This window comes from Myotis yumanensis, unplaced genomic scaffold, assembly GCF_028538775.1.
Source record: "Myotis yumanensis isolate MYYU_CA2020_CCGP unplaced genomic scaffold, mMyoYum1.0.hap1 SCAF_6, whole genome shotgun sequence".
Lineage (NCBI taxonomy): Eukaryota > Metazoa > Chordata > Mammalia > Chiroptera > Vespertilionidae > Myotis > Myotis yumanensis.
In genome coordinates, this window is record NW_027223757.1 from 20,987,858 (window position 1) to 21,010,278 (window position 22,421).

The 22,421-nt window shown below is 38.9% G+C and overlaps 1 protein-coding gene across 1 annotated transcript; it reads right to left on the reverse strand.

Moving 5' to 3' along the window:
- Positions 1-4,377: 4,377 nt before the first annotated feature.
- Positions 4,378-7,620, reverse strand: CCN2 (cellular communication network factor 2). Its single transcript, XM_070417707.1, has 5 exons — positions 7,331-7,620; positions 6,981-7,200; positions 6,451-6,702; positions 6,111-6,322; positions 4,378-5,730 (listed from the first exon to the last, which is right to left on the reverse strand). Exons 1-5 carry the CDS (start codon positions 7,397-7,399, stop codon positions 5,434-5,436), a joined length of 1,050 nt encoding a protein of 349 aa, XP_070273808.1. The 5' UTR covers positions 7,400-7,620; the 3' UTR covers positions 4,378-5,433.
- Between the last annotated feature and the right edge of the window lie 14,801 nt (positions 7,621-22,421).

Genomic DNA, 22,421 nt, shown 5'->3' on the forward strand with positions numbered 1-22,421 from the left:
TATAAAAAAAAGAATATGGCCAAAACCGGTTTGGCTTGGTGGATAGAGCGTCGGCCTGCGGATTGAAGGGTCCCAGGTTCGATTCCGGTCAAGGGCATATACCTTGGTTGCGGGCACATCCCCAGTGGGAGATGTGCAGGAGGCAGCCGATCGATGTTTCTCTCTCATCGATGTTTCTAACTCTCTCTCTCCCTTCCTCTCTGTGAAAAATCAATAAAATATATTTAAAAAAAAAAAGAATATGAAATTATTTTCAACAAATCATCATGAGATGAACACGTCCTGAGGCACTGTGAGATGTGCAGGATACCAAAGATACGATACTGAAGTCATCATAGAAAGATTACACTTTGAATATAATGGATAGGTTTCTTACCATTCTCAGATGACCAAGTAGCTTTTTCTTTAACTATCATTACGAACTGATGAATTTAAGGATAGTTGATACACTAATACCCACAATTTTTATTCTTATCCTTAGTGAAACTCAAATTGCCCCATCATTAATAAGACTCTCTTCAATTTGCCTCCTGAATCTTTTTTATATGATTTTAGTGGTCCTTGCTAACTTCATTATTATACAATATGAAAAGATATTTCAAGCATAAGTGTATTTATCTTACACATTTCTTGGTAGACCTGGAATGAGCCATTCTCCAAGAAGCTCTAATTTCTTTTAGTGGAAAGTAATAATTCAAGAGTACAATCTGGGCCTAGGGATATTTATTGCTCTTGGGTTGACGTTGTATCTAAGCCCTTTCAGTGAGCAGATGAAGGAAAAAAACATATGTATGTGTGTGTGTTTTAAAGATAAAATGCATCATAAATTCATGCTGACATTTAATTAAAATTCAGGACTACAAAATTTTGCTTCACCATTTTTATATTACATTTATATTTTCTGGTTTCCTCACTAAGCATTCTAGTACTTACCAACACTAGGAACAGAATTAGAACATCTATAATGGCTCATTTAGTTTATCACACATTACATACCTGACAGTCTCAGAATGTCAGTATTAATAATACCATCACCACCAAGCAAAATAATTAAATATTTTGGGAGGATCATATGCTATCACTATTCTCTCCCCCACCTTTTATGGTGTGGTTGACACTGTCAGAACATATAGCCACTGTATACTATACTTTCACCTCTTTAATCTTTATTTAGTTGTAGTTCTAAAGAAAACTATATTAAATGTTTACCACTAGTTCTTATGTTAATAAGTCTCAGACATTTTGTTGTCTGGGCTTCTTTTCTAGTAGGTTCCTGAGAAAGAGCTCAAAGGAAAAATCGGCCCAAGTTCTTGTATGTTTTTTACTATTTGTGTCTTTTATATTTTTTATTTTTAAATGTGTATTTTTCTTTTTTAACATATTTTTATTAATTTCAGAGAGGAAGGGAGAGGGAGAGAGAGATAGAAACATCAACAATGAAAGAGAATCATTGATTGGCTGCTTCCTGCATGCCCCCACTGGAAATCAAGCCCGCAACCCAGGCATGTGTCCTTGATGGAATCAAACCTGGGACCCTTAAGTCCACAGGCCAACTTTCTATCCACTGAGCCAAACCAGCTAGGGCTGTGTCTTTTATTCTTGAATGTCATTTTTGGAGGGTAAAAATTATTTGGGCACACATTTTCTTTCCTTGAGTATCTTAAATATGTTATTCTAATTTTTTTCATATAAAGTGTTGCTGTCAAAACACTGATGATGAGTTAATTTTCTTTTACTTAAAAGGCTCATGTTCTTTTTGCTTAGATGTCCCAAAGGTTTTTCCCTTTTCCTTATATTTCTGTAATTTTACTAGAGTATGTCTTAGTGTTGATTGATTTTATTAGGTACATGACATGCTTTATCAATATGTGTTTTCAAATCATTTTTTATTTCAATAAAGTTTTCTTGATTTATAGTTTTTAGGTTTTTCGTTTTTTTAAAAATTTCTCAAGTACTCCTATATCTATATGTTGGATCTTCTTTGCCTATTTGCAATACTTACTACTTTTTCTTGAAACACATTCTTTTTTTTATTTGTAAATTTTATCCTTCTAATAATCTATTCTTCTTAAGGAATTATCTGTTGTATTTATTCACTCTTATGTTTCTTCTACTTTGATTTTTTAAATTTCTAATTCCTTCTTGAGTTTTATCACCATATTTCTGTTTTATTAATTCTGATTTATGTCACTATTTTGTTATTAGTTGTTTCCTTTTTATCATTTATGTCTACTGTCATTTTCTTAATTTTTTTAAAATAGCAGGTTATAGTTTTGACATGTTTTCTGGACTTGTATTTCTGACATGCTTTTATTATCTGTAGGGATGTTTTTCTGTCCTTTACTTTTTTCTTTTCCATATGATAGCTTTGTTTCGGATTTGGCTTTGATAGTTTTATTTTTCCATTTTTTATGTGAAATTTGTTTTCTTGAACTTGTTCAGGGAAGTGTCTTGGTTTAGATAACTTTTCTAACTCCACAGAGCTTCCTCTTTTGTTTTTGTGCATTTTAAAAAAATATGGCTGTTTCTTCCTGACATTTTGAGTCTCTGTTTCTTTCCTCATTCTTATCTGGACCTTCTTTTTCAATGTCTTATTTCAATGTCTCTGATCTGCTGAATTTTGATTCTGCTCCCAAGAGTGTGGAATCCTTTCTTGGGAAAGAGCCTTCGTCTGTAGAGTGGGCAAAACCCCTACCAGTTTCAGTAGCTGTTCTCAAAACATATCCTCTATTTCACTGTTGGCTGTTTTGGAGCGTTCCTGTTCTCAGAAGCATCATATACCCTCATATATACATCCTTTGCTTTTTCCTACACATACGCTCACATAGTGTAGGTCGTGTGGGGGTTGATGATTTTATCTCATTCATATTTGGGGGTTTATGGGATACCTTACCACCTAGTTTTTAAATAAATATTGCTCATGAGGTTATGATTTTGCAATCTACTTACTCTATTGTTTATGTGGAGATTTGGAAAAATCTAAAATCTGTACTCCTATTTCTACTTATATCTTCCCAGAATTCTCAAATTCCTTGGAAAACAGTCTGGCTCATTTACCATGGCCCTTCATCTTCACAGCTAGGAGTCAATTGACAGAAAGAAAAAGTGAACTAAATACAATGTACTCTGTGTGTGTGTGTGTACGTGTGTGTGTACGTGTGTGTACGTGTGTGTATGTGTGTGTGTGTGTGTGTGTGTGTGTGTGTTTGCGCACGTACACTTGCTCATGTGGATTTGTTTGGGGAAGTGGGATTTAGCTGCTGACAGCATTGCTATATATGTTTGTGGGTGTATCCTAAAAGTCCAATGTTTTGACCAGAAATACTTTTCACATTTTGAACATGGGAAGTTTTCCCTTTGGTTTGTGGCATGAGCACTGTTTGTAGAACTAGCCTTTATTTTCAGATGTATTTTTGTCTCTCAAAATGACACAGGCACTACAACATTGCCAATTACTCTGAGATGGGTTAGTCTGTCTGCAACTATTTTCTAATCCCCCTCCCCCTCTAGAATCTACAGCTATTCTGGTGTGGAAAAAATAAGGCTTCTAGTTGTGCTTAGAGTATTTCTATTTGCCACTTACTTCACTTCACTGTTTTTAGTAGAGGCCTGGATGGGCCACACATAATTTCTAAACCAAGCTTCTTGAACAATTTCATTTTGTCGCTCACAAACCACTAGGTAAGCTATTACTCTTGAGATCTGAAAAAGCCAACTTGGGGAAATGGAGGGGTTGCTTTTAAGAAAAATTTCTATTAATGTTAATGAATCAATGATTTGCTTATCCTTTCTTTTCTACTTATGCCATCATCTATTTTTGAACATCATGGCAACTAAAAGCAATTATATAAAATAAGATTTATTACATTGCTGTTTTAATGCAGATTTAATTTTATACTTTTCAGACTTAACAGTATGATATTAAAGTTCAGAAACAGATATGCTAAGAGCATAAAAATTCAAAAAATAGTTAAACATTTTCTATGTGCAAGGCACAGACAGTCTGTGATGTGAAAGGTTGGAAATTAAATGCCTACAGTAGCCAGAGGCATTAAATGTAAATAGGACCAAGAGTAATACAATAGGGGCTCCTGGAGACTGAAGTAATCTAAAGAGAATTGAATTTGTGTTTATGAAGTACTGGGAAGATAAAAAAAAAAATGCCTGTGTACTCAATATAGTGTATATTCCTTCAAGTTTATGACACTTGATTCACTGTAAAATACATTTATGTAAAGTCTATTGAAGTGCTTAACCAATTTATTAGTATGTAAGATATTTAGAAAATTATAGAATAGTTTTAAGATAAACAAAAGCTTCCCATTTATACGCAAGAAAACTCAGAAATGATTAGAGAATAAATGAATAGCCAAGCTCTTTATAGAAAAAATATATACTTTATTTTCAACTAGAAAGGTGCAAACATGTAACTTTTGGTCACACTCTCAACAAATAAACTGTCCAAAAAACAGTCATAGTCAAAGTAGAAACAAATGCTTCCAGGTGGAAAATTGATCCGCTATCTAGAGCCACCCTTATTTCAATGAAAGCCACTTGTTCATTAAAAGTGAGGCTGTCACATTTCAACCTACACATCAGACTTCCAAGGGCATCACTGGCTCACCTTCCGCAAACAATCTGTTTTGATGGACTGTCACTCTAACTGAGCAGAATTTCCATTTGAATATCCATTTCATGCTTTGAATTACCAGACAAGCTTTATGTCTTATTTATGGTGTTCAGAATTGAGGCTAACATTTGAAATATCAAAGCATTAACAACATAAACAAAAAGGCACAAACAACTTTAAATTAACTTAGATAACTGTACAAATATATATATATACACAATATTTACAATATCAATAAAAAAAATCTGGCTTGTTACAGGCAAATTAGCTTGCCACAAGCTGTCCAGTCTAATAGACAGGATTCTGATTCCTGAATACTGTCATTCGAATCAGAATGTCAGAGCTGAATCTGCTGTTCTGACTTACAGAAGAACTTGACTCAGACTCATGATGGCAGAACACACATCCTAGCTGTCAGCTACAGGCTGGAGCTACAGGCAGGTCAGTGAACATGCTAAGGTTTTCCTTCTCAATAACACTCCAAATAGCAGGCACATTGCTACTTTAAGATTTCAAGCCCTTCCACAGCCCCTATAGCCACACCTTAGTATACATTCTGGTGCTATGTGCTAATGTAGTCCCACTGTCAAGTCTTACTTTCTTCAAACCAGTGTCTGGGGTTGATAGACTATTTGAATGTCACATGGCACAATATTTTGAATTCGGAGGGAATTTTCCTTTTCCCCAGTTAGCAAAACCGATTTAAATAATTTGTGCTACTGAAATCATGTTTACACAAAAATGAGATGTGAATCAGTTCAAGTTACAGCTACATGAGTTAATGTCTCTCACTCTCTCTGGCTTTATGCCATGTCTCCATACATCTTCCTGTAGTAGGTTGACTCAAAGATGTCATTGTCTCCGGGACAGTTGTAATGGCAGGCACAGGTCTTGATGAACATCATGCTCCTCTTCATGACCTCACCGTCAGGACACTTGAACTCCACGGGAAGGGTGGTGGTTCTGTGAGGGGTGCAGCATCGGCCATCCGTGCAAACTCCGCAGAACTTAGCCCGGTATGACTTCACACTGGTGCAGCCAGAAAACTCAAACTTGACAGGCTTGGAGATTTTAGGGGTACGGATGCACTTTTTGCCCTTCTAAGGAAGACAAGGGAGAAGAGAAAAATCAATGACTCTACAAGGGGAGTGGCTTTCTCCAACCTCTGTGTGTTCTAGGCTTATGATGTCTGACTTCTGTTTATATTTTGAGGAGAGGAAGTTGGAGTCTCATTTGCCAGTTTTCCAAAAATAGGCATAGCCTCTCTTGGGATGTCTTGAATTAACTACCACTGTGGAAGATTTTATAGTGGAAAGCTGGTGGTTGCTATTACACAACATCTCATTCCAGCAAAATAGCACAATAGTTAGATATTTTTGAAATATAATAGGCCTATAATAACAAGGGTGGTAGGAGACCTAACTTTGGTCCTATCTATTATCATTCCATGAAAATTAGTTAATAGGAGCAGAACAGGTACCTTAATGTTCTCTTCCAGGTCCACTTCGCAAGGCCTGACCATGCAGAGGCGGCTCTGCTTCTCCAGCCTGCAGAAGGCGTTGTCGTTGGTAACCCGGGTGGAGATGCCCATCCCACAGGTCTTGGAACAGGCACTCCACTCTGTGGTCTGGACCAGGCAGTTGGCTCGAATCATAGTTGGGTCTGGGCCAAACGTGTCTTCCAGTCGGTAAGCTGGGAGAGCAGAGCACACAAACACAAGGTAAGATGCCAGGATAAGACATTTGCCCCCTTCCCTTGGCAAAGTTAGGACTCAGTCCCTGGGGGAGAATTGCAACACTAACTTAGAAGATTCAACTCACCGGCAAGGGCAGGGCCAACCATGGTGTGGTCCTTGGGCTCATCGCACACCCACTCCTCACAGCATTTCCCGGGTAGCTTGACCCTTCGCGGGAAGGGGCAGTCAGGGCTGGGCAGACGCACGTCCATGCTGCACAGGGGCACGCAGCCCACGGCCCCGTCCAGGCAAGTGCACTGGTATTTGCAGCTGCTCTGGAAGGACTCTCCACTCCTGTACACCGTCCCTCCGAAGACGCAGGGGGCACCATCTTTGGCTGCAGGAGAGGAAGGAAAAAAGGGGGGTTACTGGGGTCAGGCATAGGTCCCTGATCCTGTAGGCGCGCTGGGCATGCCAGTTGGGAGCAGGGCGACGGAGGGGGTGGGGGTGGGGGGCTGGAAACAGCCAGAGGAAGGGACTCGACTCCAGAGGCTCATTTTCTGGCGGGAAGGTGGGCGTGAGGGAGGAGGTGGCCGGTCACTAAGTGTCCGGGCACCTCGGTGGGCGGTGGTGGCATCTAGGGGCCAGGGGCCAGGGCGGGGCTGCAGGTCTTACCGGTGCACACGCCGATCTTGCGGTTGGCCGGGGAGCCGAAGTCACAGAAGAGGCCCTTGTGCGGGTCGCAGGGGTCGCGCTCCGTGCACAGCTCGCCCAGCTGCTTGGCGCACACGCGGCAGCAGCCGCAGCCGTCCAGCACCAGGCTGACGCCGGCGGGGCAGCGCGGAGCCGGGGCGGCGCACTGGCACTGGCCGCTGCAGTCCTGGCCGGAGGCGGGCTGCGGGGGGAGAGACGGTCAGCCGGGCGCACGCCCCCCGCGCCGCCGGCCCTCCCCTTCCCTTTCCCCTTCCCCTTCCCCCCGAGTCCCTCCCCGCCGGCGCCGGCCGTGGGGGTCTCCCGGCGCTTACCCGGCTGCAGAGGGCGATCAGGAGCACGAAGGCGAAAGGGATGGGACCCAGGCCGGCGGCGGCGGACATGGTCGGAGCGCGGCGGACGGAGGGTCGGAGTGTGCGCGGCGGGGAGGGCGCGGCGGGCGGTCGGTCGGCGGGGCGCTGGTGGAGGGCTCGGGCCGGAGGTGGAGGCCTGGATGCCGGGCTGTCGTTTCTGGAGCTGTCGGCCGGGCGGCTGGCGTCGGGCTGGAGGCGGTCGGTCGCCTGTGGTTGCAGTTGCACTGGCTGCCTCCTCTCTGTGGGGAAGAGTTGTTGTGTGAGGCTGGGGCGGGCGGCCCCGGCTTTTATACGCTCCAGGCGGCCCGGGCTCGCCAATGAGCTGAATGGAGTCCCACACAAACAGGGACATTCCTAGCATTCCTCCCCACCTTCCTGCCTCATCAACTCACACCGGATTGATCCTGACCCCTTGACACTCAGCATTCCTCCCGTCTGAAAAAGCTGGCACACTCCAGCTCTCCAAAAAAAAAAAAAAAAAAAAAAAAAAAAGGCTCAGTATTTCCAGCACCAAATAGGATTTTTCCCCCTTGCTTCTTTGCACCACTCCTGATTTATATCATTTAAAAACACATCAGCAATTATTATTATTTTTATACCACTCATTTCTCTTTCTAATAGCTGTGCCTGTTCTGCCGCCTGACAAATCCTTAGGATGTAGGTGGCTAAAGAGGCTAACAGTAGGGATTCCTAAAAAATTCGAAAGGGTTTCCTCTTTATTAATCTTGTAATGATTTTAATTTTAGAGGCTGTCTGCCTTTGAAACTCTTCAGAGAGCAGAAGAGGAGTTAGTTGCTTTTAAGCAGAAATCCCCAAGAAACCTGCCTGCAAAACCCTGAATGCCAGACTGGACACCTAGGACTTTGACCTTTAGGGTCTTGGGATAAGGGTTTGGTTGCCCATTGCCAGACAAGAAAGAGAACACAGCCAGAGGTGTGAGTGCGTGTGCAGCTTTCTGGGGGAGATTCCCAGCACTCTTGCTTTGTTTTGTCTTAACTCATGTAGCATTATTGGGGTATAGGGAGGGAAAGCAGATGAGTGGGCATCCATATTTCCAGAAACATGGTCTTCTTGTTATGTCAGAGCAGATGATTATGTATTGGGTAGGTAGAGGCTCTGGATTTTGGGGCGAGAACACACAAGTGGGAAGAGAGGGGAATCAGACAGGAGCGGGCCAGCAAGATGCTTGGGGTTTACTGAGGGTGTTGAAAACACCGTTGTGGGTCTTTGAGAAATGAGTGATTTTTCTTACACTCAACCCTATAATATTCAAATGTGGATTATCCTTGGTTTGTCTTGCAGTAAAATATCTGTTTATATAACAAGAACAGTGTCCTCCATTTACCTGGCTATGAATTCAGAGTGTCAGTGAATAATATATTTTAGTGACTCTCCACCCATCTATGAATAGTGATTGTAACTTCTTATTACCGAAGGAGCATGCAGTCTAGTGGGATGAGATCAGGTCAAGGAAAGAACAGTTTTTATTCCCTCTGCTTGTGTTCAGTTTTCAAATATGGCCAACAAAGCCTAAGCCTATCTTCACTTCTTAATTTTGCTAGTTAGCTTCACCAAGGACTGAGTTAATGAACTGTGCTTTCATTTGGCATCTACAGTTTAGTCGCTTTTTTGTTAATAGCTCCGGTCACCATGTTATGTAAAGAGAGTGATTCCAGTGCCATCCCAGTGTTTTCTATTGTAATGCCACATCATTTGACAGTGGTGGTACCGATGACTTGTTGATGCTTCATTTTATTGGCTTAAGATACCCATATCTGTTTCTGATCCAGAGACAAACTTTCAGAAACAACACTGTAGGTTTATAAGTTGAAAACAGCCTGTGTAAGCTGGCCATATTTTTTCATATTTTTTTAAAGTTTCAATTCATTCTGTTGAAAAATAGCCAAGGAAAAAAAAACACACACACACACAAAACACCACTCCAACTTCAGCAGAGACCGCATCATCTGTGCACAATTACCTTGTTAAGCAATCCACATGTTGTACAGTGTAGTTGCATGTCAACAGTGTGAATGGCCAGCAAAGGGGGCCTCTGAAGCTCAGGAGGAATTTTCATCATTGTTATTTAATGTTCTTTCCAAGCATTCCTCAAAGAGAAGAGGCCTGAACGTTCCTATTTAAAGAAGGAACATTCCAAGTTATGTTAATAGCCACATGTGTATTAAAGGCAACTTGGCCCCCAACTGCTTCTTCCCTTGTGGATGATTTGAAAAGTCCAAAATATGTGGGAAGCCACAGCGAAATCTTTCAAGACCTAAACCCTCAATTACATCTACCACTAATAGTTGGAAAGGTGTGGTAAATGGGGAAGGGTAGGGATGTGAAGTTCTAACCTCACCTAAGGTGGGATGTGGGCTGAGTGGTGAGCTCTCTCAGCTTGCAGGGTGAGAGAGCTGAGAGAAAGGCTGGGAATGTTTGAATCTTCTGGAGAGTCTGAGAGCCACCATCAACAGCTTCGTGTGAAACAGAGTGAAGACTTTCATTCATGGAGGCGATACATTGCTGGACTGGGTTACATTTGTTTGACCTGGGTTGTGTTCTTGGAACTGCCATTCACAAATCTTAGGGAAGTCACCAGTAGGAGCCGCCATATTCCCAAGTTTCCATTTATAAAATGATGATAATAATGAGAATTTTTTATTTCATAGGGTTTAATGATGGTTAATTAGATTAATTTTCAGGGACTTGGATGATGATGATGATGATGATGATGATTATTATTTAGTCTTCTTTTATTTTCTCTTTCTCCACAAACATAACAAATATATTACCATTCTGCTTTGATGGTAAAAATACCATGACATTGTACATTTTTTACTATAAAATTCACATGGTCCCTCAAAGTCATAAAAGTCCATCACAGCTCCAAATGGGTGGTTTTAATACTGGCTAAGAGAAAATAAGCATATTGAAATATACAGAGCATAGAATCTCAGGATAGAAAAATACCCTGTGCATTATAAGGTGTATGATCAAAACTCTTTTGAAGGGTTTAAAGTAAAAGATTGTTATTAATAGAGAGAGAGAGATGACACCCAAGACATTCACAGACTCAAAAGTATGTTTATATTGTGATACGGATCATCAAGTGCCAGGAAATTCAAAAGGAAGGGCTGACACTCAGTCCCTAACTCATGCCATGGGGATCTGAATTCTTGCACTATTATAAATGACTCAGCAAATGTTTGTGTGTGCCTGGGCGGTGGAGTGGATATAGTGGCTTCTTATAACTTTGTCCAACTCTGACTTATCCCAACCCTTTTGATTGACAGCAGGCCCAGCATTGGGAGAAAAAGGTCTTTGAATTTGTGTACAAAATGGTTAAGACGCACTAATTTTGTCTTGTAAGCAAGTGTTTATCTAGCAAATGCTTTTTAGAGAGCATTTTTCCCCCCCTGGTGTAATGAGGAATTCACTAAGCTGGCCACTGAACCCTGTTTACAGAGCTATATAAGGTATGTGTGTGTCTATGTGGGCATCATTTGTACAGGTCGTTTAGTTAAGTCTTGTAAGATGTTCAGCTGTGGATGTACTATATTCCTTCTCCTATGTTTTTTGTTGTTGTTCCCCCCTTAAAAAAAAAAGGGTTACTTGATCAGGTATCAGACATAGAGAAAACCTGGCAGGACTACAGGAAAGTGGCCAGACTTGGAGTGTTTGTGTACTTAAAGAAGGAATTTTGCACATTTTCAACTTTGAATCCTGGACATTTTCTTATAAGAGCGAGTAGGAGTCTGTGCCAGCCCTCAAAGCGGAAATCAAAGCTCCCAAGGAAACATACCGGAGGAATGTGACTCAGAGCCAAGACACATACGCAATGCATACACTGAACTGTCAGATTTATAGGAAGTCTGGCCGGATAAGGACAGCTGGACAGTGAGCGATTTGTCATGATAGGGGCTTGGGAGTGGGCTTCTGAGGTTTCTGGCATGCCTCAAATTCAATCATGTACATGAATGTGCCAGAAGGCTTTTTGAAAATTCTAATAAATATTATCTGGAAGACTTCAGGGACCTGGCTTGGTTTACATTGCCTTATATTTGCTTAAGATGAAGGTTAAAGAGAGGGTGTACTCTGGGAGTTCAGAGGTGGGAACGAAGCACAGATGTTTACTATCTAAATTACATTCGTTTCCTTCCTGCTTTTCCTCCTTATAATTAGCTCTGTGACTTTCTTAGCATATTTTCTGATGCAAAGGTATTTGTCAGAAGGTAGTCGAAGTTGTTTCATGTGGTCTGGGTTTTATGTTTGCCTGTTCATTTACTTGGAGATGGAGTAGAGGCTAGAGGAGTGAGAAAGGATAAGATTGTTTTGTTTTTTTTAAAATATATTTCCTTCAGTTTACTGTTTGTCTCACTTATTTTTTTAAATTTTATTTTTTAATTACAGTTTACATTCAATATTATTTTGTATTAGTTTTAGGTGTATAGCATAGTGGTTAGACAATTATGTGCTTTACAAAGTGCCCCCCCACACCCCTATACTTCCAGTACCCACCTGGTACCATACATAGTTACTACAATATTATTAACTATATTCCCTATACTGTACTTTACACGCCTGAGGTTATTTTGTAACTACAAATCTCTACCTCTCAATTCCTTCACCATTTTTACCCAGCTCCTTAATACCCTTTCCCTCTAGGAACCATCAGTCTGTTCTTAGTATCTATGAGTTTGTTCTGTTTTGTTTGCTCATTTATTTTGTTCTTTAGATTCCACATATAAGTGAAACATATGGTATTTGTCTTTTTTTGCTGACTTAATTTCACTCAGCTAAATGCCCTCTAGGTCTCTCCATGCTGTCACTAATGATAGGGTTTTATTCTTTTTTATGGCCGAGTAATATTCCATTGTACATATATACTACAGCTTTTTTATCTACTTGTTTATTGATGGGCACTTGGGTTGCTTCCATAGCTTGGTTATTGTAAGTAATGCTGCAATGAACATAGGGGTGCATATATTCTCTTGAATGAGTGTTTTGGGTTTCTTCAGATATATACCTAGAAGTGAAGTTGCTGGGTCATAAGGCAGTCCCATTTTTAATTTTTTTGATGAGCCTCCATGCTGTTTTCCACAGTGGCTGTACCAATCTGCATTCTCACAAACAGTGCATAAGGATTCCCTTTTCTCCACATTCTTGCCAACACTTGTCATTTGTTGATTTATTGATAATAGCCATTCTGGCAGGTGTGAGGTGGTATCTCATTATGGTTTTAATTTGCATTTCTCTGATGATTAGTGACATTAAGCTTCTTTTATATGTCTATTGGACATTTATATGTTCTCTTTGAAGAAATGCTTATTCAGGTTTGGGTTTTGTGTTTGTTTTTTTGGCATTGAGTTGTATGAGTTCTTTATAAATTTTGGATATTAACTCCTTATTGGATGTATAATTGGTGAATATCTTCTCCCATTTAGTAGGTTATTTCATTTTGTTGATGGCATTTTTGCCATGCAAATTTTTTTTTAGTGTGATGCAATCACATTTGTTTATTTTTTTTCTTTTGTTTTCCCTGCCTGAGGAGATATAGCAGGAAAACTGTTGCTAAGAGAAAAGTCGGTGATTTTCCTGCCTATATTTTCTTCTAGGAGTTTTATGGTTTTGAGTCTTACATTTATACCTTTAATCCATTTAGAGTTTATTATTATATATGGTTTAAGAAAGTGGTCTAGTTTAATTCTATTAGTTTAGTTAGAATCCTGTTGTAAAGAAAAAAAAAAGAATCCTGTATTGCCTCTAGTCTGCATGACCCTCAGATGGTGCCGTAGAACATGGATGCTACTACTGATGGAGATGTGTCTCTGCTACTTTTCCTGATATATCAGCAACTCAAATTTATTACAATTTAGCAAGCAGGAGTCTTTACAACCTTGGTTTTATCAGCCTAAATGTGAAGAGCCTTTTTGGTGATACTTAAGTGTTATCGAGTAGGAATGAAAAGGAGTGGAGATAACCATTCTTTCAAATGTGTAATTTGGTGAAACAAATCCATAGGCTTAAGAGGAAGAAAGAATTGAAACAAATAACTTATTTTAAAGAATGAGAGTAAGGCAAGGGATAAATATTCTGAAAGAACTAGTGTAATATGTACCTGAATGTGTCCCTAGAGATTCTGCTGGAGGGTGTGGAGGTGGAGACAAAGCAAGCCAGATGCCACTGGTTCATCCTTGGAAATGTGTTCCCACCTCCTGCCCAGAAGGCTGTCCCTTCTCACCATTGCAGGGCTCCCTGGAACAGTTTAAGAGACCATTAGCTAGGGACCAGATGTCTGGTTGGCTAGAGGTGTGAGTACCATACCTGCCATTTACCTGTCATTTAAGCTCAAGGAAAGCAGTAATCCTCTCTGAGCTCCAAATTACCCACCTGGATATGGTTACTATTCAGCCCAAGGAGATTATATTTATGAAAGTATGTTTACATAATGTAGTAGGATTTTAAATTTACCCGTTTCTTCTGTTATTCAGTGGCTCTTCCTTGCCCTTAAGACTGAACCCAACTCAGCTTTGACTCTAAAAGCCCATCACAGTCTTTATAACACCATTCATCTTTGCAGGGATTTTAGTGTTAAAACTCTGTGAGAGTTGAGAGAAAATCAAATCCTATTTCTTCAAGTATGTAGATTAGATGCTCACAACTGGTAGAGATATTTAACAAAGGAAACTTTTTTGTCTTATGCCTCTAATGTCCTTACATGTTACCAGTATAAAAGAAATATGACAATATATTTCTCTCTTAATCATAGTTTTCAGGATACATAAAAAGAAATTCTATACCCAGTTTTGGTCACATGATAGCATCTACTCCCTTCATTTCTGTTTTATAGTTTTCATTCCATTTCGGAGGGAATAGAGGGTTACAAATAGTTCTTTTTTTCTTCAGTGAAAGCGTGTGCCACTAATCCATAGGTAAGAAATGGTGTGTAAATATTAAAGAAACAACTAAAAATTTGTTATTGCCTGTATAGATGATGTTTTCTTTAGATTATTTATTTCTCAGAAACAAAGATGGTGTCCTTTTGTTTACCATAATGCCACAGACATTTGACACTCTACCTATATATTTTTTTAGCACTTTTATTTTATTTCATTTTGTAATGTAAACTGTGGTATCATGATAGTGACAAACAGATTTTCAGCTTAAGTGGAAACTGGCAGCCGGTACATTCTAGAATGCTGCAAACTAAGTTGTTCAAATTGTCCAAAGAGTTTCTAAAATATTTTCTACCTATGAATTTTTAAATGACAGTGCCTGTGGGAATAACTTATTAAAATCAGAACATGGATAAGGCTGTTTGAGAAGAGTCTTCCCTTCTAGATTGGAACTTACACCATTTATGAAGAAGAAAAGCACACTTTATTTAAACTCTTGACATCATCAGGTTTAAAGTAAAAGTGAACTAATAATGCATTAATTTTTTAAATAAACACATGCAAAATTTATTCAACTCATTAATTAATGAAGACACCAGCAGAATATAAAATGGTTTCAATAAGACATTTTGAGGAATTATTTATAGGCAACTTGAAAAACAAAAAGCAATATTAGAATAAGATTGATAGTTTGACACAAAACTGGTTAATGTTCTGCAAGCCAATAAACCACTGTGTATCTCTTCTACCAGATACAAATCATAAGGCATCATTTAATTTGACATTAGTATGCACAATGCCAATTTTGAATGATTAATTTAACAAGAACATTTCTTAGAGCTCTCTCTGGGTACCCAAAATGGATGTAAGGCTGTATCCCTTTCTGTTTGTGTAGAAATTTGAAATTTCAAAACTCTTTCGAAAATACAACCTCACTTCAGCTTCATAGCAACCCTGGGAGGTATTATTCTCCCCATTTGCAGATGAGAATATTGAGGTCCAAGAAGGCTAAGTAACAACACAAGCTTGAATACAGGTAGAGTAGAGATGTGTGTTTGAATTCAGTCCTAAAGGGAACACCCTTGCTTCTCTTCCAAGTGCTGCTTTTTTTCACATTTTATACACAGTACAGCGATCTCTGTTCTTCAGATAATTATCTAAGATCATCTTAAAGAGCACACCCTGGAAGGCACATCAAACACCGTGGGCTAATTGGCAGAGTCAGTATTATACTGTTGTCTGAGACAAGCATGAAGTAGAAAGATAATGTTTACTGATCAGTATTAGGAGAGAACCTTGGACTCAGACAAAGATTTTTTTTTTATTAAGATTTTTGTCATTTTGCTTTGTCGACAGATGTGTTGCTTCTTATCCGCTAATGAACTGGTGTAGCTAAAAAAGGAAAAGTGAATCAAGATGATGGGTGTGCTTTGGAAGGCTTAATATCAGGGTGTGTACTGCTGTGACATCAGCTTCAGCCCACACTGAAAACGCTCAGTCTCTAACTCAGGGCGATCGTGTTTAGGCTGAGACTGGGACCAACCACAGACATCATAAAAGTCTTCTTGAGTACTTGCATCATTCACTGATAAGCTATTCTTTGAATAAAAATCATGACAGTCTCAGACAGGCCCTCAGCATTGAAGCAATGTCTACTATACACATAGGTCTTTTTTCACTAGTGTCCCTTTAATAGCCATGTCCCCACATCTTATTGACATAGTGCCTATTTTATGAACTTCGTCTTCAGTGCAAATGCACCTTCCTCAGACAGAATATAGTTTGTATGTTAGGCTTACACCTTTTCCCTCTCTCATTTTGCCTTGTGATGATTTGATTAGAATCATGACTAGTTTCATATTGTTGATGGAATGAGATCTATGTCAGACCTACACATGGCAGAGATTAAGAGTGTTGTCTAGGAATGGCAGGTTTATAATGAGGGAGCTTTCTTACAAATCCATGCATGTGTGTGAAAGTTAACAACTTGAGGATAAAGTTTCATCTAATCATAAACTTGCTAATGTCTGGAAAGATTTCCCCATTAAACCATTTCAAACATACAGATGGTGAAAGCAGATTTTGTTCAAATGAATCTTTTGTGGTGTTTCATCCTTTCTGTCTGCTCTCTGTTGATTCTTCTTGCTCATGTATTTTGCCCTGCTGTTTCCATATTTGGTTGTTTCCTGAGACTCTGGCTGCTTGCTTTCAGCTCTGTAGGGAAGTAAGCAAACTTCCCGTCCAGCTGCAGATAGACTTTGAACCAATTTTACTTTGCAGTGGAGCTGGGCACTGCCACAGCCAAATGGATCTCCTGTTGGCTGTGACTACTTTACGGGCAGGCTCCTCTCTCACCAGTCAAGCCGATTTTTCTTGGCTAGCTTCTGCAGGAGCTGACCGAGGGAGGCCCCACAGTGTGGTGGTACCACTTATGCCTCTCTGATGTTCTCTTCTTACTCACTGAAGCCTGGTCTTAATCTCCAGAGGGCGCAGGGACTCCAAACTGCCTATGTTTCTCACACATCACATCCAACTTTCCAAGAAGGGAAAATGACCTTATATTGAGCAGGAATAGCAATTCAGGAAGCCAGTTGGTCTCCGATAAGTGCCAAGGGCTAGGGGACGTCTTAGACTTTGTACAGAGGGCAGGTGACCAAATGCATTGACATCCTTCCGAGAAGCACTGCTGAGGGTCCCTTCGCTTGGGGTTCCTTATTTTTCCTGGCAGTGGTGGTAGTAGAAAAACACTACCGTTTTACTATTTCAGACAGCTCAGTATTCAATCAAGCTAGGCTAGAAAAGCAAAGGAGAAAAAAAAGATACTAATAGATCATAAAAAAGTACCTTTTTGGTGTTTACATTTATTTTTAAGAGCTCAAAAATAAAGTCTGACAAAATAAACTGGATTCATATTTAATTAAATGAGATTTTCAACAATTCTAGTTTGATATCCAACTATGAAACGTTATTACTTTAAAATAGGTTTAAAGCATTCTATAGTTTAAAGCATTTCATAAAATTAGCCACCATTTTGGATTGAGCTAGGCCAAATTTTGTTACCTTGATTTTAAATGTCCTATTTTATTAATAGACAATATAAAATTTATTTCAATATATAATTTGATGTCCATTGTATTTCTCTTTCTATTTCAAGAGAGGTCTTTTCTTTTCCCTTATTTCATTATTTAGCCATTTTTTAAATTGCCTAACATTGAGGAAACTACTTAATCTTTTTAAGCCTCAGTTCACTCCTCTTAACTAATGGCCCTCACCAAAGAAGATTGTTGTGACAATTTGTGAGGATTAAACATCCTAAATTGGGCACAATGCATGTCACTGAGTAATTGAATAATAAAAATTAGTTCAAAGTACAATAAAACTTTCCTTTTAGTTAATCTCTAAATACATTCAGATACTAAATTTCTGCCTTAGCACATTGCCAAATATTAGCCTATAGCCCAGGAGGTTTCTGGGTCATGCATTATGCAGATTACATGGAAAGAGAAGAATGTTGTGACAGTTTCTGCTGACAACCTTTTTCTAGAAAGACATATACTATTGTTATGTCACTTGTGAATGAGTTATGAATTGTGATTCTGTTTCTAAGGATCCCATTTTGTTGTTGTTTTTTGTTTGTTTTTGCTATCACATTGCCACAGGAGGTAGTGTAAGTTCTTGAAAGATGCAAAGAGTAAGGAATTTGATAATTATTATTAAGAATCCCTTATCTAAAACATCTAAGCAGATTATATTAAATACAAATCTTGATGATGAAATAATAAATTGGACCACTGTTCAACCTTAGATTTAATAATTTTGTGATTGTTGCAAAAACAGTGCCTGGAAAATGTCTCTGTGACATGGAGAAGTGTGTGTGTGTGTGTGTGTGTGTGTGTGCACGCGTACATGTCCAATATTGACGCTGTAGGAGAGGGAAGAAAATTAAGTTTCTAATTTGCTGTTAAAATCATGAAGGAGAGAGAAAAGGTAAGTGCTAATATATATGAAACAAGGATGAGAATGGCTTGAATATAGGAATGTGATAGCCAGCTTCACACCATGGATCGTACTGAACCCATATGTACATATGGGGACATTTAACCTTATGAAATTTAATAGCTAGACAAGACAACTCCAAAATATAGACAACTGGACAAGTGGAAAATGAAATATCTCTTTGAATAATACAATTATACTTAATAGCTGCAAAAATTTTATAATACTAACTAGAGGCCCGGTGGATGAAATTTGTGCACAGGTGCGGTCCCTAGGCCTGGCTGGTGATTGAACAGCAGTGCCTCCACTGCCACCTGCTGCCAGCACTGGGTCACCGATGCCCGCCATGTTCCGTGCCACCCCCTGGTGGTCAGCACACTTCATAGCGAGCAGTCGAACTCCCGGTCTACCGATCAAACTCCCAGTCTAACGACTGCCCGAGAGAAAATTTGCATATTAGGCTTTTATTATATAGGATAGCCAAAAATATGGTTATTTCCTCTGCTTCATTGGAGAAAGTGAGGTACAACAAAAGTCCTAGGGAAGCCGGATAGAGAAATTCAAAGGTTCATGTGGTTAATTGGTAATCTGACCACATGATTTGCCCTCTTCAATTTATTCCCTTCTCTGCTGCCTGAAGAATCTGTCAATGCAAAGTGCTTACTCGTCTACTTAAAGCCTTCACAGGGTTTCCATTGCCCTGAGATGAGGCTCCTTGTCTGGCTCCTGTCTTCTTCAGTCTGATCTCTCACTATCCACCATTCTTGCCTCCTATTTCGCTCTAGTCGGTTTCAGTAACTCACAATTTTATCATGCCATTTCATACCTTTATAACATGCTCATTTTCTCACTTAGCACTTAGAGGATCTGTAAGGTATATTTACACCAAATGAACTTTGACTTGGTAGGAACTTGTTTTACATTTGGTCTAGTACATGTACAGGCACACATACACATAGACAATGAAACATATATAGAAACAATGCTTATTGTTACTATGTGTGCTACCTTTGGTATTTTAAACTCTGTTACATTTCATTAAAAAAAAAACATTGGTCTTGACCTCAAAGTTTATTTTACTGTCTAATTGAATGCACATATTGGAATATATATATATATGGCTTTGGAACCCCAGGTGATCAGGATAGGCTACTTGAATAAGCAGTGGAGGGAGGTGGGAGCTTGTGTGAGGATGTGCGGTTTGGGATGCTATGGACATTTTGGAACCAACAGTGGAGCTCCTGTAGTGGCTGGAAGACCAATGTTTGGAGTTCCAGTGAAATGCAAAATGGAGACAGAGAGAAAGCCTGGCTTCTTGGTGCTACATGAAGCTTATCAGTTTCATGAGTTAATATGTCCCTTTTTATCAATGGTTTCTGAATATTGTACCATAAAATGTCATAGCTGATGCAGACTTCACCACTGTGAGAGTCTTTTTTTTTTTTTTTTTTAAAATAATGGAATACATAGAAAATGATAACATTTTTATGGCATCTGGGGCAAAGGCTTTCTAAAAGTTCTAAAATTTTGGAATGGCGATGGCATAGAAATCTCTTTGATGTAAAGATGTCAAAGATCATAGGGGAACTAACTGGAAAATTGCTTCCTTTTAGAAAAAAGTTTCTAAGTAATTTAAGGTATTTTTTTGGAAGTTGAGTATTTGTGAATAACCTTTCACAGCATCAAGTACAAACAAATCCACCATTGAATGAATTATTTATATAAAGTTTGAGAGCTAGCTTGAACTTTAAAATATTCTATATTTAGCTAACGTTGCATAATTACTGAGATCTTAGGAATATGGTGATTTATATTATAGTATATTTATATCAATTCCTAGGTAAGCATTTTGTACCTATTGATTATAACTAAAATTTCTGAGGCTCATGCATTCATACCTGGTAAGTTTTTATTTTTCAAAATATTAGAGAAAACAGTATTTATGTTATTCAAGGCAATAATTTATTAAAGTAAATAATTCTCTAGAAAATTGAATAGTAACATTAGTAGGTGTTTAGGAAAAGTTGCTAAATGACTGACTGGCTGATGTAATTTTAAAAGGTAATGCAATTGTCCAAGTTGCCTAACCTTAAACATAAGATCTTAGTGTGAAACTCTTCCAGACGAATACATCTCTTCAGATGCCCCAAATTAAAAGTCCGTCATTTGTTGTTGTTGTCTCCCTCTCAATGAAATAAATAGTTCACAAATATTTTGAGCTTTGGCTATATTTCTAATAGGGTGCTAAATAGTGGGATAGTAAATACTACCTCGTTCTTGCTTACAAGGAGGTGGTGATCTATATATGGACTTAGCATTAAACCATTACTCTCATAGTTGGGAACCTCAAGATATTGAAAACTCTGGAGGATTGGTGTGACGTAACATTTCATGACCCTGGAATTAGAACTTTTGAGGAACTTTGAAGCACAGATTGTGATAGAGCTACACGCTATGAGGCTCTAGAGCTCTTTTTTGACTGTCAGTGGGTTGGTGGTAATATAAAAGTTTTTATATTATTGAGGAGCAAACATTGAGTGGTATGGAGGGATATAGTGCTAAGTGTTTTGTGAGTGAAGAGGAGGGAGAAGTAACCAATATGAATTTTATGGCCATAAGCTTCATTAAAGGACGAGGAATAGAGGAGCAGCAAGGGCATTTTAGACCTTAGAAATAAATGATATGAACCATCTTGACTTTGCGAATGCTGTGGCATATATGGAAGAGAGTAGATGGGCTGCTTTGATCCAAACCAACAAGGTGATGAATTGGAAAGTTTGGGAAAGGACTGCAGTGTAGGAACCAGGATCCTAAGTTTTTTCTTGGCTATAATGTTGACTACATCACTTATAATTTTAGTCCTCTATTCATGCAGAACCTATACGTTTTACTTTATAATGGTTTGCAGGCCTTAGAGAATGCTAAAAGACATTTGTAGATTTAGAGGGTAAAATTAAGATAGCCTCAAAACTAAGAATTAGCAATGCTGAAATCGTTGTTATGCTTCTGATCTCCTCTTGCTTTAATAAACTTTATCTGTTGTTTTTCTCTGCAAATTGCAAAGTGCCAGGCATATGGAAAAAAAATGAAAGCACAGTGAATATTTGTTGAATTAATGCATCTTTCTTCAGGACAGAGATTATATATTTTTTCTTTCTATGCTTCTCTATGACTCCTACTAGGATGTTTTATACACAGTGGACATTCAATAACTATAAAGTATAAAAGTGTTTATATTATTGGGGATCAAAAATGGCTAAAGTAAATATTACTTGGCCAAGTTGTCTGACAAATTCTTTCATTCAATCACTCAGTAACGGGTGCATTCACTGAACACTGTGTCTAATGTGAGGACTATTAGTCTCATGGGGATTTTAGCAAGAGTTTCATGTCTTTATGCCTTTGTATAGGCTAGCCAACTCTTACTCATTCTTCAACTCTCAGCTCACATGTCACTTACTTTTTTGGCATTCCAGACTGGGTTGGGTGCTTATCCTTTGTCTAACTGTATGGTGATTTAACCGTGTTCCTTACCAGACAGAGCTCCATAAGAGCAGAATTGAGTCATTCACCTTTATGTCCCTAGTACCAAGCCTAATTCCTTGTTTATAGATGTCGCTTGATAAGAGTTTTTTTGAGTGTTTGTGGAACAAATATAATCCTAATGATGGTGTTGTCAGATATCTGGCTTTGAGCTGGAAATTGGGCTTTTTAATATTGTGTTCAGAAAACTAACTGGAAAAAAAAAACCACCAACAACAAACTCTACCAGAATTATAACAGTTGGAAGACAAAAGATGATTGAATAAGAAATAAAAATAGAAAAGTCATTAAAAGACAATATAAATATAAAATGAGGTGTATATTACCATTAATAAACTCTTCAAATTGTGAGAGGTCATACATTTTTTTTATTGTGGCACAGATTTACTGTGCATTAGTGCTTCTGTTAAATCTTTACAGTGTGCATTGAATGTGAGAGCAGGGCAGCAGGGGCCTTAGAGATCATTCAGTTCAGATGCTGCTTTATGGAAGAAATAAAGCCACTCGTCTTCCAACTGTTATAATTCACATAAAGCAAAGGGAGCTCCTCTCCCTGTCAGCAAACAGCTCAGGTGGGGCAGGTGACTGGTGGGCTTCTTCGTACACACGGCTTCCCT

Bases quoted from the DNA above. Each gene is read 5' to 3' on its own strand.
- CCN2 (XM_070417707.1), bottom strand. From the start codon at position 7,399: ATGTCCGCCGCCGCCGGCCTGGGTCCCATCCCTTTCGCCTTCGTGCTC. The intron at 6,703-6,980 runs GTAAGACCTGCA...CCTCTCCTGCAG, and splicing joins CAAGATCGGCGTGTGCACCG to CCAAAGATGGTGCCCCCTGC. The intron at 6,323-6,450 runs GTGAGTTGAATC...CTGCTCTCCCAG, and splicing joins GGTTGGCCCTGCCCTTGCCG to CTTACCGACTGGAAGACACG.